At 38.3% G+C, this 16,103-nt stretch overlaps 2 protein-coding genes across 2 annotated transcripts; both read left to right on the top strand.

The window, feature by feature from the left end:
- Nucleotides 1-84: 84 nt before the first annotated feature.
- Nucleotides 85-6,261, top strand: LOC121755946 (BTB/POZ and MATH domain-containing protein 2-like). Its single transcript, XM_042151397.1, has 6 exons — nt 85-861; nt 1,249-1,597; nt 2,407-2,683; nt 3,226-3,386; nt 4,661-4,819; nt 5,912-6,261. Exons 1-6 carry the CDS (start codon nt 461-463, stop codon nt 6,029-6,031), a joined length of 1,467 nt encoding a protein of 488 aa, XP_042007331.1. The 5' UTR covers nt 85-460; the 3' UTR covers nt 6,032-6,261.
- Nucleotides 6,262-7,454: 1,193 nt separating this feature from the next.
- Nucleotides 7,455-15,576, top strand: LOC121755938 (mediator of RNA polymerase II transcription subunit 33A-like). The gene is made up of 12 exons (XM_042151388.1): nt 7,455-7,920; nt 8,141-8,251; nt 8,690-9,037; nt 9,221-9,537; nt 9,625-9,716; nt 10,538-10,898; nt 11,372-11,582; nt 11,923-12,037; nt 12,269-12,430; nt 12,627-13,278; nt 13,766-13,972; nt 14,299-15,576. The coding sequence occupies exons 1-12, from the start codon at nt 7,634-7,636 to the stop codon at nt 15,420-15,422; spliced, it is 3,987 nt and encodes a 1,328-aa protein (XP_042007322.1). The 5' UTR covers nt 7,455-7,633; the 3' UTR covers nt 15,423-15,576.
- Nucleotides 15,577-16,103: the final 527 nt, after the last annotated feature.

Here is a 16,103-nt window from a genome sequence, read left to right as displayed (position 1 = left end):
AAGTAAGATTGTGATTAATCAGAAAAGCAACTTTGAGCTGCCACTCCATTTCTATAAATAGTGGTGGTCGTTTCTTCTATTCATTTTTTACCACTCTCTCTCTCTCTATAAAACCATCTTCTCTTTCTCTCTCTAGAACTAGAATAGCTCCGACTTTCGTCGTCGGCTCCATTCGGGAATCGAGGAATTTCTCGCGTCAATCTCAATTCAATTACAAGAAGAAGCCCGAGAATTCCTCGCAATCGCCCCTGGTAAACCCTAAAATTTATTATCTGCAGTCCACTTCCAGTTTAAATTCGCCCCAATTAACCTAGATCTGTCCCCAATTCCCCCTCCGGATCGTATATATTTTCACCGTCTAAGAAAATCTGGCCGAGAAAAGCCCGATTGAGTTACATTTCTTGGTAAATATCGATTAATTGGTGTAGAAGTCCAATCACGATTGTGAGAGGTGGGAATAATGGGCAGGTTTGACAAGGAAACAGCGGAGCCCTCATCCTCGCCTGCGGAGACAACGTCGACGTCGAAGACGGTGACGGTTAATGGCACACACGATTTTAAGATCACGGGGTATTCGCTGTCAAAGGGAATTGGGATTGGGAAGTATGTAGCGTCGGATACGTTTATGGTTGGTGGGTATTCGTGGGCAGTTTATTTTTATCCAGATGGAAAGAGCGCGGAGGATAATGCTACTTACGTTTCGCTTTTCATCGCGTTAGCTAGTGAGGGCACCGACGTTAGGGCACTCTTTGAGCTGACTCTCTTGGATCAAAGTGGAAGGGAGCGGCACAAAGTTCATAGCCATTTCGGTAGGGCGCTGGAGACGGGACCGTATACTCTTAAATACCGAGGCAGCATGTGGTGGGTTTTCAATTTTATATTAGTGAGTACTTGCTGTCAAGTTTTTTTTATAGATTGTGAGATGTAGTTGAATGCGAATTGCTATTGTATGCTAGGTATCTCTAGTAAGAATAATGTCTGCTTTTGAGTGTGGTGAATCTTATGTGTTTATGTTTTGTTCAAGTATTCAGTGGTGGCTGTCTTAACAATTGTTTTTTCTGCGTTGCCTTCGTCGATTTTGTCTTTATATATAATGCTAGTAGTTCATGGCACATTGGCTCTATTTGTTGACAATTCGTTAAGTGTTCAAACTTTGTTGATTGTGGTATATGACGAATGCAAGGTGATCAAGTAATGGGTTGTTAAAAAGTAGAGGATGGTAAATTTTAAGTTCAAATTTGGCTGCAGGGGCTACAAACGATTTTACAAGAGAACTGCTATGGAATCATCTGATTATCTGAAGGATGATTGCCTTCATGTGCATTGCTGTGTTGGTGTTGTTAACTCGCGCACAGAGGGACCTAAGATCTACTCGATTCCTGTTTCCCCATCAAATATTGGCCTGCATTTTGGGCAGCTGCTAGAAAGTGGAAAAGGGACTGATGTAAATTTTGAAGTTGATGGAGAAACCTTTTCTGCTCATAAGTTGGTTCTTGCAGCACGATCACCTGTTTTCAGAGCTCAATTATATGGTCCAATGAAGGATAAAAATACGGAGTGTATAAAGATTGAAGACATGGAGGCGCCTGTGTTTAAGGTATACTGCAAATGATTTTCAGTTTTCACATTATGATAATTAATAATCTTTTGTACCGTTGTCCAAATATATTGTTTCTATGTTAATATTTACCACTTTGCAGATTAAGAAATCATTTGATTAGGGGGGGCTTCTTCTTTTTAAATGTTTAAACTGAGAACCACCTCTCAGTTTAGAAAGTGCTTGGACGAGCTTATAAGCTCTTCAGAATAGCTTGTAAAATGCTTTAGAGTTCAAGCACTTCTTTTCATATAAACAGTGTAAAATTAAACATGTTTCCGACCAACATTTGTCTTGTACTGTGTTCTTGTATGGTTTATTGGGCTCGTCATTTCCACTCAACCATGATGCACTCAGCAATCACTTTCTGGTGCCACATGGGAATGGTGTAAACATTTGCACTGGAACATGCATATTGAAGTTGATATGCAAGCCTAGTGTGCTTGCTATGGTTAATATGTAGCTCACTTTATGTACAGATATAAATGTAATAGCCCACGCTCTGTGCCACTGTTCAAGTAAAAATGAAGTTGATAAATTTGTTTACGAACCAGAATTTGGTGGTGAATGGAATTTGGTGAATTTTTCCTCGAGTGATGCATCTAGCATGTATGAAAACCATGAGAGAGATGCCTCTTTGGAGGTCCTTACTTTGTTATGTTTTAATACCGGTTTGTGAATGAAGAACTTTTCACCTCTTCTTTCTTAGTTATGTTTACCATTTAGTTTAAATATATCTGCAAATTTTTGGTTACATGTCCTTTGCAAGTTTTTTATCGTTGTTGTGCTTCATTTTTCCTACCTTTCAGGCCCTGCTTCATTGGATGTACTGGGACGCACTTCCTGATTTTGAAGAGCTTACTGGACTGAACTCAAAAGGGGCCTCCACATTGATGTTTCAGCATATGCTTGCTGCTGCTGATCGGTATGGTTTAGACAGGTTGAGGTTGCTCTGTGAGGCCAACCTTTGTGAGGATGTTGCCATCAATACTGTTGCAACAACATTAGCACTTGCAGAACAACACCACTCTTTCCAGCTGAAATCTGTCTGTCTCAAATTTGTCGCTCTTCCTGAAAATCTTAGAGGTAAATCTTGAAATTGCAAGTATTTTAGTTTTGGAACATAACATGAAACTCCACTGATTTAGATGCATCAGGGATCTAGTTACGGTGACGCAAATAATTATCTCAAAAATAGTGCTTTGGGTTGATAGTGCCGACTCTGAAATCTATTAGCTATAAGGTCGTGCATTTGATATTTCTACATAGGCATGTTGACCAATAGAAAATACTACTATGTAATTTGGCTGACCTTGAGGTTCTCATAATTGTGTGGTTACCTGTCCCTAAGATTGCTGAGCATTGAGTATCCGAGAGTTTTGTGGGTACATTGGTTTTCTTGACAGTGTTGATGCACACCATTGCAGAATGATTGTGTCAGCTTTGCTTTCTGAATAAATTTCTCGTGGTTGAGTTGCCTTATGGTCCTAAAATTCATTAAGTCAATTGTTGAGATTTTATCAGTCTTTCTTTGTATATTATGATAGCTGTTGTATAACATGTCCTTTGTTTCGTAAAGTCTTAACTGGTGTGGAACCGCTTCTGATAAGCGTGATCTCTTTTTGCAGCTGTCATGCAAACAGATGGTTTTGAGTACCTTAAAGAAAGCTGTCCACAGGTGCTCACCGAGTTATTGGAGCATGTTGCCAGGGTCAACGAACACTCTATTACTGTTGGCAAGCTAGGGATCGAAGGTATTCTAGATGGAGGTGATGTCAATGGCAGACGCGTCAAACAAAGGATGTAAGAAGTCGCGATTGTCTAGTGTAAGAAAAATACATTAGATCCTTTTTTAGGGTTTACTAGAAATATATTTGTCCGGCTGTTGGTCGTGTTCGATACAGGTGTAAATGATCTGCTTCCGTTCATTGTTATCTGAGATCATGGATCAGTCTAGAGCATGAACTCGACGCCCTCTGCCATAAACTTGTATGGTGTGTATGGTTCCCCTTAGTAAACTAAGAACCATACCTATCTGTAATTGATATTTTCCCCAACTCTTTTTGATGCCTACTGTTTCTGATAGTAATTTGTTGTATTTCTTTATTTTTTGAGAGAAGTGATTTGTTATATTGTTGAGTGCCTTGATTCAGTTATTTATGTGGATCCTTAAAGAATTGGGTTAAGTGGCTTGATTGCTACAGATGATAGTGTGTGTGTATGCATTGCATATATGGTTTTGTTCTTTGATGGTATCCGAGCCTTAGCTAGTACGACGTTGTATCAAATACGAACCAAGTAGAAAACTACGCACATTAAAACTTGAACATGTATACGGTTAAAATGAGACTATTCGAGTAAACTCGACACTTGTATGATATGCTTAATATATACTCCATCTTTGAACACGTCAATTTAGTTGGTGTTTTTCGAACCTTAAAAACGCCACATCAGTTGACATTTTTCTCTTTTTCTGAATTAAGAAAGAAGTTTTCATTTGGAAATATTATTGTAGAGTCTCCCGAAGTAGAATAATAAATTTTGTTGGAAATATACAATATTTGGATACTTATTTAATGATATAATTTATATTAGGATCATCTTTAAACAATTTTTTTACTAAGAGTCGGTATTTATACTGTTTAGAAGATGTTTGGTTTGATTGATAAGGATGAAATCCAACTTGATATTCATTATTCATACTTTACTTATAATTAAATTAAATACTATTTAGTATTCTTCAATTTGATTGAAAAAACAACAATATTAATGGGTAATAGTGCAAATAAGAGTTAATAAAGGACCTTTAAGTAAAAGTATACAAGGCTTCAGGGGTCGCATCTGCAAAAAAAAAACGAAAATTTATTCTGCAAAACCCCCATTACTCATCGAGCTCGCTCCAGCAGCTTTTGGATCTCTCGTCGCAGGCGCAGTGAAACTGAAAACCGATTTCCCTCGCAAAAATGGTTGAATTCTTCTTCGGATGCTTCCTTTTTCTGATTTTTGAATTAGGGGTTTAACCTAATTTACTTGTTTTCTTTTTTTTTTCTCTTCAATTTGCAGTTATTCTTCTCGTATTTCAAGGATTTGGTGGGGAGGGAAGTGACGGTGGAATTGAAGAATGATTTAGCGATTAGAGGGACTCTGCATTCGGTGGATCAGTACCTCAACATTAAGCTGGAGAATACTAGGGTTGTTGATCAGGACAAGTATCCCCATATGGTATTATCTCTCTCTATATCTTGGTTCCTTTCGTGTTCTACGATTTAGGGTTAAGTGAATAATGCGATCTTTTTGTTATCTGTTTTTTCGTTCTTTGCTTTCTGTTTTTTCTTTTGTGTGTGGGGTTTAATTAGGGTTTTAGTGTACTATCTATTTGTGAAGTTTGGGCTTAATTCTTTAGTGATGGTTCTATGTATGCATATGCCATAGTATAATTTGGGAGTTTTTATACTTCCCTCCTGTTGCTGAATAAACAAGGCTGAAGTGTTTTGATTTTGTTTCTGTATTCAATCTGGAATAATCTGAGTTAGGCTAGTTGTTTCGGGTTATGAGTGAGTTGAGTTGTAGTTAATTGTTTTGTCGAGGCCGCTTGTGCTCTGGAACTTTGAAGTTCGATGGAGAATGAAGAGTCTAGTTTTTGGTTTCTTGGTTTAATACGAAGCATTTGGCTTGAGTTGTTGTAGTTAATGTTGTGTTGAGGCCACTAGTGCTCTGGAACTTTGAAGTTTTGATGGAGAGTGAAGATTCAAGTTTTTTTTATCTACAAATTCTCTCTTAACTGTCTGTAAAGCTGGTTTCATGGTTAATACCAAGCATTTGGCTTTATTTGTTGATCGTGTTTTGTTGAGGGCTTGAGGCTGCTTGTGCACCGAAACTTTGAATGTTTGATGGACAATGAATAATCATGTTTTTGTATGTACAAATTCTCATTCTGCTGTCGAGCTGTAATGCTGGTTTCTTCGTTGAATATGATGCATTTGGCGTCAGAAGATTTCGTTAAAAACTTCACTTTGTATATTATTCTTCCTAATTTGTATTCGAACTAGTAGTTTATATACTAGTTCCAAAAAGCCTGGTCAAATTCCCATCTTTACAAGTGTTTGTACAATCTTCTATGACAATGTGTATGTTTAATTGCATCTGTCGACTTCCATTGCCATATTTGAGTATTCATGGCAAGTAATTTCCATCCGTGCATCTGTGATCGATTGATTTCTCCTCATTAATACTGTTCTTGATATAGTTGATTCCCTACATTCATGTGTTATATCCATACTATCTTGTGCTCCTCAAGAAACATACTTTTTGCAGCTTTCAGTGCGAAACTGCTTCATCCGGGGATCTGTGGTCCGATACGTCCAATTGCCGCCTGAGGGAGTTGACGTTGAGCTTCTGCATGATGCGACTAGAAGAGAAGCACGCGGCGGCTAGCTCTCGGTGACATATGGGCTCGAAGCAGTGGGTTCTTCGACACAAGATTGGAAGTCTTTATTCCGGATATGCTAAATCTTTTCTCTAGGGCTTATAGCTTTGATTGTGTAGTTGAAACTAATCAATCTTTTGCAAGTTTTTGTACTATAAACCCAGAATAGTGGCTGTGTGTTTACCCTCGCATTTTATCCACTCTCTCTATCATGAAAAAATTACTCCATTCATCTTAAGTTACTTGAGTCATATTTCATGTCGGTTGTCTTCAAGTTCAGTCGTATTCCCGCAAAAAAAAAAAACTAAATACATTATGATCTTAGATAGTACTTTATTAAGTGGGAGTATCATATTTTTGGAATTAAAAATTTCATTTTTGCTATTAATAAATTTTTTTGGAATTGATAGTAGTAGTATATAACTTGATTACTTATTTACGTGACATTGTTAGATGCAACGTCACGTTTACTAAAGTTGATGATTTCATTTGTTGTACCTCCTATCTTATTTCTTGTTTTCTCTTTTCATCTTGATCCTTTTTAATATGGAGTATATCATTATTCAACATATGAAATTATACAGTTTAATGTTAATGTTGTCTTGCTACTTACTACTTGATCTAACATTGTTTTGATTGACGTCCGATAATGTCTCATAAGCAAGTCATCAAGTTAACAATTTAATTTTAAACTAATTAATACAAAGTTGGTGTGTAAAGACAAATTTTAACAAAAAATTAGAAATTTAAACGCATATTACCTACCTCTAAGTCTTAAACATAATTAAGTTGACAGATCACGTAAAAATCAAGCCTTCATTTAGTTTTAGATTTAATTTTTGGAAATTATTTTGCATGGATTATTCATTTCCATGGATTCTAATTCTATCCATAATCCTCTCAAAACCCTAGCGGTGTCATCAAAGAGGTATGATTTCTATCAAATTTTTTTAAAATTCAGCTTGTTTATCGGAACGTTGCACCGCAATACTGTAAAAATTGGTTGAAAAATGGGCAGCGATGTCTGATAAGAATGTTCACAATCTCTCTCTCTGGTTCAAATACGATGGCCACGCTGCTTTGTTGGCTTAATTTGACTATAACATTACTCACTAGATGATTCTGGTAGTTTGAGTGATTTCTGTCTTGTTGCATTAGCAGCTCAGTTTTTGTTGATGCCTTAGTTAGGAGCTGTTTAGTGGATTTGAAATGTTGTGATTATGATCAAATGGGCAATTCAAGCTTTAATCAAATATCGGAAGAGTAATTCTAATTTGTGAATGCAGTAGCGAGTTGTTCCTTTATATTCTGTTGATTGATTTATGTTTTCAAAGTTGGGTTGATTTACCTAACGACTCAATTCTAGATTGTATCTTGATATTATTTTATCTTGCAAACCGAACCCCGCCTTAGAAGAAAGTATTGATCAATAGAAGCTTCGGAAGAGCTAATAGTTTTGCCCCACAAAATTGACTACTGTGATTTTACTTCTTCTCCCTCTATTGCTTCTTCTGTTCAAATTTGCATTCACACACTGAAACGTGTAACCGGAAATCCCCAATTCCATGCCCTAATTTTCCGCTGCTAGGAATTCGTCAATTCGAGATCACATGGCGGCGGAGGACGAGGAGGCGGCGAAGCAGCGCCTCTGGGACGGCGTGCTGGAGCTGACCAAGTCCGCGCAGGAGAGGGCCACCGATCCCCTCATGTGGGCCATGCAGCTCTCCGCTAGCCTCACCACCGCCGGAGTCTCCATGCCCTCCGTCGAGCTCGCGGAGCTTCTCGTTTCTCACATTTGCTGGTCGAATAACCACCCGATTGCCTGGAAATTCCTCGAGAAAGCGCTGACTATTCGCATCGTTCCGCCCATGCTCGTTCTCGCACTTCTTTCCACTAGGTTAGTTTCAATTTTGTTCATAACTTGCGTTTCTCTATTTGTATTCTGGCATGATTTCTCTTCTAGGTATGGCTGTTAAGCTAGATTGATTTGTTTACAGCTTTATTCTAGGGCATCTTAGTGTAGTAGTGCTCTTATTTGAACCAGAATGGTATTTTACTTATATTGCAATGAAAAGTGGAGGGAAGCTAAGAGTGCTGACCAGAGTAATGTTATGCAGGGTAATACCAAGTCGAAGGAGGTACCCGGTGGCATACAGATTGTATATGGAGCTTCTTAAGAGATATGCATTCTCATTGCTGTCGCTTATCAATGGTCCTAACTATCAGAAGTATGATATTATTGCTTTATGCTGTGTGTCCGGGTTTCAAATTTGACTAATCTTTTTGCTATACTGTCAAAGTAATGTATGGTGTTGATTTTGAACTCTTAGATTTCTTATCCTCTGCCACCATCTGTGGTATTGCTTAGCAGAATGATACGATATTACCTAATGTGGCCAAAAGATATGTATTTGTTAAAAAAAATTGATGTGTTTAACCTGAAGGTCAGTTTAGGTTCCGTGAGCTATAAATCATAGGAATAGACTTGGGGTGTTACTGATTATTTGAGCTGTTTCATTACCCGCATACTTTGCTTGGGACATAGGGGTACTTGCTAGCGGATTTGTGAGCTCCTTCTAATTTCTGTTGAATTTCTTGATCTTTTGGCATCAGACAAGATCCAGTTTCTGTTACTCCAATTGATAATTGGAACCACTGAATTTCAGGATAATGGAATCTATCAATGATGTTCTCCAGTTTTACCAAATATTTCGTGTTCAATCCTCCGAACCCGGGATTCTCATTGTTATATTTGTGTTCTCTATTGTATGGGAGCTACTTGATGCTTCACTTGATGATGAAGGTCTGTTAGAATTCACTGCTGAAAAGAAATCAAGGTGGCCAGTTAGGAGTCAAGACATGGACATTGACCATCTTGATAATTTTGATGGGAAAAGAATGGAACGCCAGGAAGCATTGAGTAAGATAAATACTATTATGGCCGTTGAAATGCTTGGGGAGTTTTTTCGTGATAAAACAACTTCTAGGATTCTCTATTTGGCCCGTCGAAACATGTAAGCTTCTTTTCTTTTTGGCTTTATTGGTAAAATTGTGGAATATCTTTTGCATTGAGTAGATGACAGAATAATGAATACTTTTCCATTAACGGTATATAGTTTGGCAACTTTAGCTGTCGGACTTCTTTCCTTTGGGATTGTATGCAGGATCTGAAACATTCACCTCCTTTTACTTTTTAGGCCAGCGCATTGGGAATGCTTCATCGATCATTTAAGACTGCTGGCTGCAAAGTCTGGTTCTCTAAGAAACTCGAAAAATATATCCCCAGAGGCACTCTTGCAGTTGACATCTGCTGCCCGCCAAGTTCTGTCGCGTGAATGCAAAACAAACTCACAGAAACAACTTCATGCAGTGACAGCTATTTCTCCTATGTCGTCTGCCAGCCAGTGTCATGCTAGTGTTCGTTCTGCACTTTGGCTTCCCATAGATCTTTATTTAGAAGATACAATGGATGGATTACAAGTCAGAGCTACCAGTGCTGTTGAAACTCTTGCTGGTACATTTACCTACAAATACAATTACAAGTTTTCAAGCTAATATTTTGTATATATATATATCTTTCAACACTGAATTGGTATGACAGGTTTGGTGAAGGGTCTGCAGGCTTTAAATGAAACCACTTGGCAAGAGGCGTTTCTTGGTTTGTGGACTGCAGCTTTACGTCTTGTCCAGAGGGTGGGTGCTAATTCAACATACATGAAATGCATTAATTTTTTCTTATTATAATTATAATCTTAAATAAAGGAAGTGTTTTTGTTTCTCTTCCTGATCAACTGATCATTAATTCAAGCATACCTGATAATACTGTCTACTTAATCATGTTGAAATATGATAACTGTTTCTGTGCTTCCTGCTGTGCTGTCGAGACTGGTCGTGTTGACTGGATATTATTGACTATTAATTCCTTTGAACAAAGAAAAACACAAAGCTCGCTTAATTCGTTAGCATATGATTTTCCTCACTTACTAAGCACTCCCTCCGTCCCCTAAAAACAGAAATTCTTTCCTTTTTGGTCCGTCCCCTAAAAATTGAAACTTTCTATTTAAGGAAATTTCTCTCTCTATTGAGGTGGGATCCATTTTCCATTAACACACTTTTCTTTCTATCTCTCTCTCTTACTTTCCCAATTTTGCATTAAAACCCGCGCCCTTTCAAAAGTTCCTATATTTAGAGGACGGAGGGAGTAAGACCTTTGCCTTATGGGTTTTTGTTAGCTCTTTTATCTTGATGCATTCATATTAATTTGATAGTTTTTTCTTCAACTGGAAAAGAAAATAAAAAACTATTTGAACTATTCAATCTAAAATATTTTGCCTAAATTCTCTGCATGAAGCTGCTGTTAGTATTCACCGGGTAAATTGCATGTTGGTGGATGTTGCCATTGTTAATTAGTTTGGTAGAATTGACATGTGGAATCTTTACATTTGTAAGAAATTAAAAAATGTATTCACTATTCACTATTTGTGAAAACTTTCCTCTGTATCTTACCTTCACAGGAGAGGAATTCAAGTGAGGGTCCTGTTCCTCGTCTTGATACTTGTTTGTGCATGTTATTGTCCATTGCCATACTTTCAGTTGTTAATATTATTGAAGAGGACGGAAATGAGTTGAACAGTGAAGCTGAGCAATGCTCCGTCAGTCAGAGAAAAAATATGGAACAGGTGGGAAAGCGCCGACAAGACTTAATTTCAAGCCTTCAGCGGTTGGATGACTTTGAAGGGTTGTTGACTGCACCACCACCTGTTACTTCTTTGGCCAATCAAGCTGCTGCAAAAGCAATGTTGTTCCTTTCAGGCATGTCTGTTGGCAGTGGCCACCTTAGTGGCATGAGCTTGAATGACGTACCCTTGAACTTTTGTGAGTATCTTGTATAGCCTCTGCTTTTAATTTTTAAGTAATAAACTAATAATCATCTCATTTAATTTTTGTTACGTGTATTTCATCACTAACATCAGGAATTTATGTTTACAAAATTACCATTTGTTATAGTTTGTCTGGGTTTTCCTTTACCTGAGATTGTTTGATTTGCTTTCTGATTTTGAGCTACAATTTTCCTAAGTAATTATTACAGATAACACAATTTCTTGTGATATGAAAGGTGAATTTGCGTCATCATTGCTTCTGCCTTCTGTCTCAAAGATTGAGCCTCATTTACCTTATTTATGTTTTTCATTTTTATATGCCCATATCTATATACGCCTGTGTTAGCTCTTTTCCCAGGTCCTGTAGTTCTTATTATTCTATGCATAACCTCTGTAGCTTTCCAGCTCTTCCATGTTCCTGTTAATGGTTGAAAGTGGCCCCTCTGACCTATTTTTAATCACATGCAGCTGGTAATCTCAGGCATCTTATTGTTGAATCTTTCATTGCTAGAAATGTGTTGGACACATCAGCATATATGTGGCCTGGATATGTAAAAGGTCGCTGCAGCCAAATTCCTCGAAACATTTCCGGTCAAGTGCCTGGATGGTCATCTTTCATGAAAGGGTCACCTTTAACTCCTCCAATGGTCAGTGCATTGGTGTCAACTCCAGCAACTAGGTAGGTGCTACTTATGATTTTGAAAAGTTTACTTGTGTACGTGCTACTCAGATGCTAAGTGACTGAAATTATAATCCTTTTATCAGTTTGGCAGCTAATGTTGCTAACAAGGCTGTATATTTTAAAATTTGATCTATTAAATTATTACTTCATTTGGTATGGTGATGTGACTATTATCATCTATTTAACCAAACATCCTTATTTCATAAGCAACTGACTCATATATTCCGAGCTTCAGTTTGGTTGGTGGCCAACAATAGTAAGATGCATATATAGGGTTGTATTTTAGTGTTTACTTGTTAGTAAGAAAACTGAGTTTGAGCTCGTGGATCGATATAAGCTTAGCGGAGTTGGAGCGGTTGTATGAGATTGCTGTCAGTGGCACAGATGATGAGAAGATTTCCGCTGCTACAATATTCTGTGGGGCTTCTCTTACTCGTGGTTGGAGCATACAGGTAATACATTTTGAATTTGCTGATGGAAATAAGTACTACTGATTACATGTCTCTGCAATATTTCCAACCTTCAGTTTATGTTGGTTGATTGCTAGTTCCCTGAACCTAAAAATAGAGGAGACAGCATATGAAGAAGGGATAGGTCATTATTTTAAACCAGAGTAGTTCTCCCCCCCCCCCCCCCCCTCTTTCTCTCTTTTCCGAAGATAAGCTGTGTGTATATGCTTACAGGAACATACAGGCCTTCTAATCACAAGATTGCTCTCGCCTGCTCTCCCTACAGATTTTTCTGGAAGTGAAAGCCATTTGATAGGTTATGCTCCATTTGTGAATGTTATTCTTGTTGGAGTATCATCTGTTGATTGCATTCAGATTTTTTCCTCGCATGGCTTGGTACGTCCAGCTATGTCCAATTTTCTGTCTTTAATTTCATTTTCTTGAAGTTGAATACCATGATTAAAATAAAGAAAAAAAGAATAACATCAAGAGTGAGTAGAACAGAGCAATAAGGTTTTGTTGAAGCCAAGTCAAATTTCTTAATGTTTTTGTGACTAGTAAGCTCCAACATTGTACGGAAAAATTTATTCAGGTTCCTCAACTTGCTGCTGCCTTGATGCCAATTTGTGAGTTCTTTGGTTCCTATGCACCCACTATGTCCTGGAGTCTTAGCACAGGCGAGGAAATTTCCTCTCATGTTGTATTTTCAAATGCATTTACTCTGCTGCTGAAGTTGTGGAGATTTGATCAGCCGCCTCTGGAACATGTAATGGGGGACGTTACACCAGTAGGATCTCATTTAACTCCGGAATACCTCCTATTGGTGCATAATTCCCAGTTAGCTTCATATGAGAATTCACCAAAAAATCAAAATAAAACAAATAGGCCATCGAGATTTTCTCCGAAAGGACCTGTATTCATTGATTCTTTTCCAAAATTGAAGCGCTGGTACAGAAAACACCAGGAATGTATTGTTTCTATTCTTTCTGGTCTAGTACCAGGAAATCCTGTCCATGAGATTGTGGAGGCTCTCCTAAACATGATGTTCCGAAAAATTAACAGAGGTCAACCCCTGGCTTCAACAACTTCTGGAAGCAGCGCCTCATCTGCATCTGGGTCTGATGATCACTCTCTCCGTCTTAAGCTACCTGCTTGGGATATTCTAGAGGCTGTTCCTTTTGCCCTGGATGCTGCCCTTACAGCCTGTGCCCACGGGAGACTATCACCTCGTGAATTGACCACCGGTTAGTTAAAAAATTTACAATTATATGTACTTGGTATTTTGGGAAGATAAATCTGTTTCATGTAAAATTCTGTTACTCCAGAAATAATTCATTCTGCTTATGAACTCCATTTGCACTGTACAAGAGAAAATACCCATTTTGCCCAGTTTCTTAAATTCTTTGTACCTGCCTACAAAATCTCCCATGATTGCACACTTTCTTTTACTGTTTGACATGCACAAACTGTTATCTGATTTAATCATCGACTATAATCTTACCAATCGGCTAGTATAATATCTTAGATTGTAATCTATGACTATCAGTCACGTACCATTCAGTTTTAGGTTCTCAAAACTGCATAAATCAAAGTAGAAAATGAATGGATGTGGTTTGAAAAGGCATTGGTCCTGTTGCATCTGTACATCCATTGTTAGTTGCATGCTGTCACTTCTGTTCCTTCCATTTGTGCATCAACATGACAAAGTGATACCATTGTTTTTCATCTCAGGTTTCAAAGATCTTGCTGACTTTCTCCCTGCATCTTTGGCCACTATTGTAAGTTACTTGTCAGCAGAAGTGACTCGGGGTCTTTGGAAGCCTGCTTTTATGAATGGAACCGACTGGCCAAGCCCTGCTGCAAATTTAGCCATGGTTGAACAGCAAATACATAAAATATTGGCTGCAACTGGTGTCAATGTCCCAGATCTTTCTGACGGTATGTCTTTTTAGTGCTGGCCTTATATTGTCTATAATAACCTGTAGTAGACCCGTTTTAGCTGCCTTACACTGCCTATTGCAGCTTAGTTTTCTTTTCTCTAGAGTTCACTGTATATCTTTTTGCATAATTAAATTGAATTTGATCCAAAATATAACTTTTATGTACTGTGATAAAGTTATTCAGATTATATAGAGAGATTTTGTTGGAGTAGGCATGTCTTCTGGGAAAAACATTGGAACTTTCTAGTGCTGCAGAAAATGCGACTCCCAAGCCTATTGATCGTTGGTTCAACATTATGCTAACAAGTACCATCTTCTTTGCAGGGGGAAGCTCTATGCTCACACTTCCATTACCCTTGGCAGCTCTGGTGAGCCTCACAATAACATACAAACTCGACAGGGGTTCTGAGCGTCTTCTAAATATGGTCGGTCCAGCCTTAAGTAGTCTTGGCATAAGTTGTCCATGGCCATGTATGCCAATAATATCTTCTTTATGGGCTCAAAAAGTAAAACGGTGGAGCGACTTTCTTGTTTTCTCCGCATCCCAAACTGTGTTCCACCACAATCGTGATGCCATAGTTCAACTCCTCAGGGTCTGCTTTGCTGCAGCCCTTGGTTCAAACTCTTCCTCCGTTGCAAGCAAGGGTGGCGTGGGTGCTCTTCTGGGCCACGGCTTCGGTTCCAACTTCTCTGGAGGCCTTTCTGCGGTAGCCCCCGGAATACTCTACTTGAGAGTTCACCGAGCTGTCAGAAACATCATGCTCATGATCGAAGAAATCGTCTCTCTCCTAATGCACACTGTTAAAGATATCGTGAACAGCGGGTTACCCCTGGAGAAAACGGAGAAGCTGAAGAAGACAAAGTTCAACACAAAGTACGGCCAGGTTTCCCTCTCTGCTGCAATGAGTCAGGTGAAGCTCGCAGCCTCACTCGGGGCTTCCTTAGTCTGGCTCACCGGTGGATTGAGCTCGGTGCAGGCGCTATTCAAAGAGATACTCCCGTCGTGGTTCATATCCCTCCACGGATCTGACCCCAACGGACAGGATTCAGGAGGAGGTATGGGCGCGATGCTGGCTGGGTATGCTCTCGCCTACTTCACCGTATACTCTGGGATATTCGCGTGGGGGGCGGACTCAGTGTCGGTTGCGTCCAAACGACGACCCAAGGTTCTCCAGAAGCACTTGGAGTTTGTCGCGAGCGCCCTCGATGGGAAGATATCGCTCGGGTGCAACAAGGCCACGTGGAGGGCGTACGTAACGGGGTATCTGAGTTTGATGGTGAGCTGTACGCCCGCGTGGATGCTCGAAGTCGACGTGGAGGTTCTGAAGAGGGTGAGCAAGGGGCTGAAGCAGTGGAATGAGGAGGAACTGGCGTTGGCTCTTCTTGGGATAAGTGGGTTTGGTACAATGGGTGCTGCTGCAGAAATGATAGTAGAAACAGGAATATGAATTTTGGTAGATTATTAGCGACAATGATTTTAGTATGTATACAAAAAATGGACTCTCTCTTTGATTATGTATAATTCAGATATATATAGATGATTTTAGCAACTAAATATCATAAAAATTGGCAATTGGAATGGAGTAGTCACTTTTACTTCAATTTCAACTTTTGTGGTTTTTCAATACAAGAGTAAAATGTGGAGCATTTAAAATGGAGATTCAACTCAATTTCAATAAGAACTGATAGTTATTCATCTATTTGTCTAAGAAAAATAAGTAAATAAACAGTAATAGTGGAATATTGGTTTTAAAAAAATGTTAAAAAATAGTCATATTTATTTATGGTGAATATCTCTCTATATGAGTTACTTTAACAATTTTTTTACTATTGTCGTCCACTTTTAAGACAATTTTTTATAGACGAATGCAGTATAGTAATATTGTTTTGTATCATGTCCAAAGTAAATATTTAAAATTTTAAATATTATGAATTGGACATCTTACAAACATATACACTTGCACACAAAACATAATCATAAAATCAATCCCGAATGCTTAATGAATACAAATACAAATTTAAAAATATATTCAATTAAAAATCAATCCGATTTTAACTATTTTTTAATATTTTTTTGATCTACAAATGAATAATTTGTTTTTACAATATAAACTCACACCAATTACTAA

The sequence above is a fragment of the Salvia splendens genome, chromosome 1 (genome assembly GCF_004379255.2).
Source record: "Salvia splendens isolate huo1 chromosome 1, SspV2, whole genome shotgun sequence".
NCBI classification, from domain to species: Eukaryota; Viridiplantae; Streptophyta; class Magnoliopsida; order Lamiales; family Lamiaceae; genus Salvia; species Salvia splendens.
The sequence above is the reverse complement of the archived record's forward strand: the minus strand, read 5'-3'. Positions and strand labels throughout refer to the sequence as shown.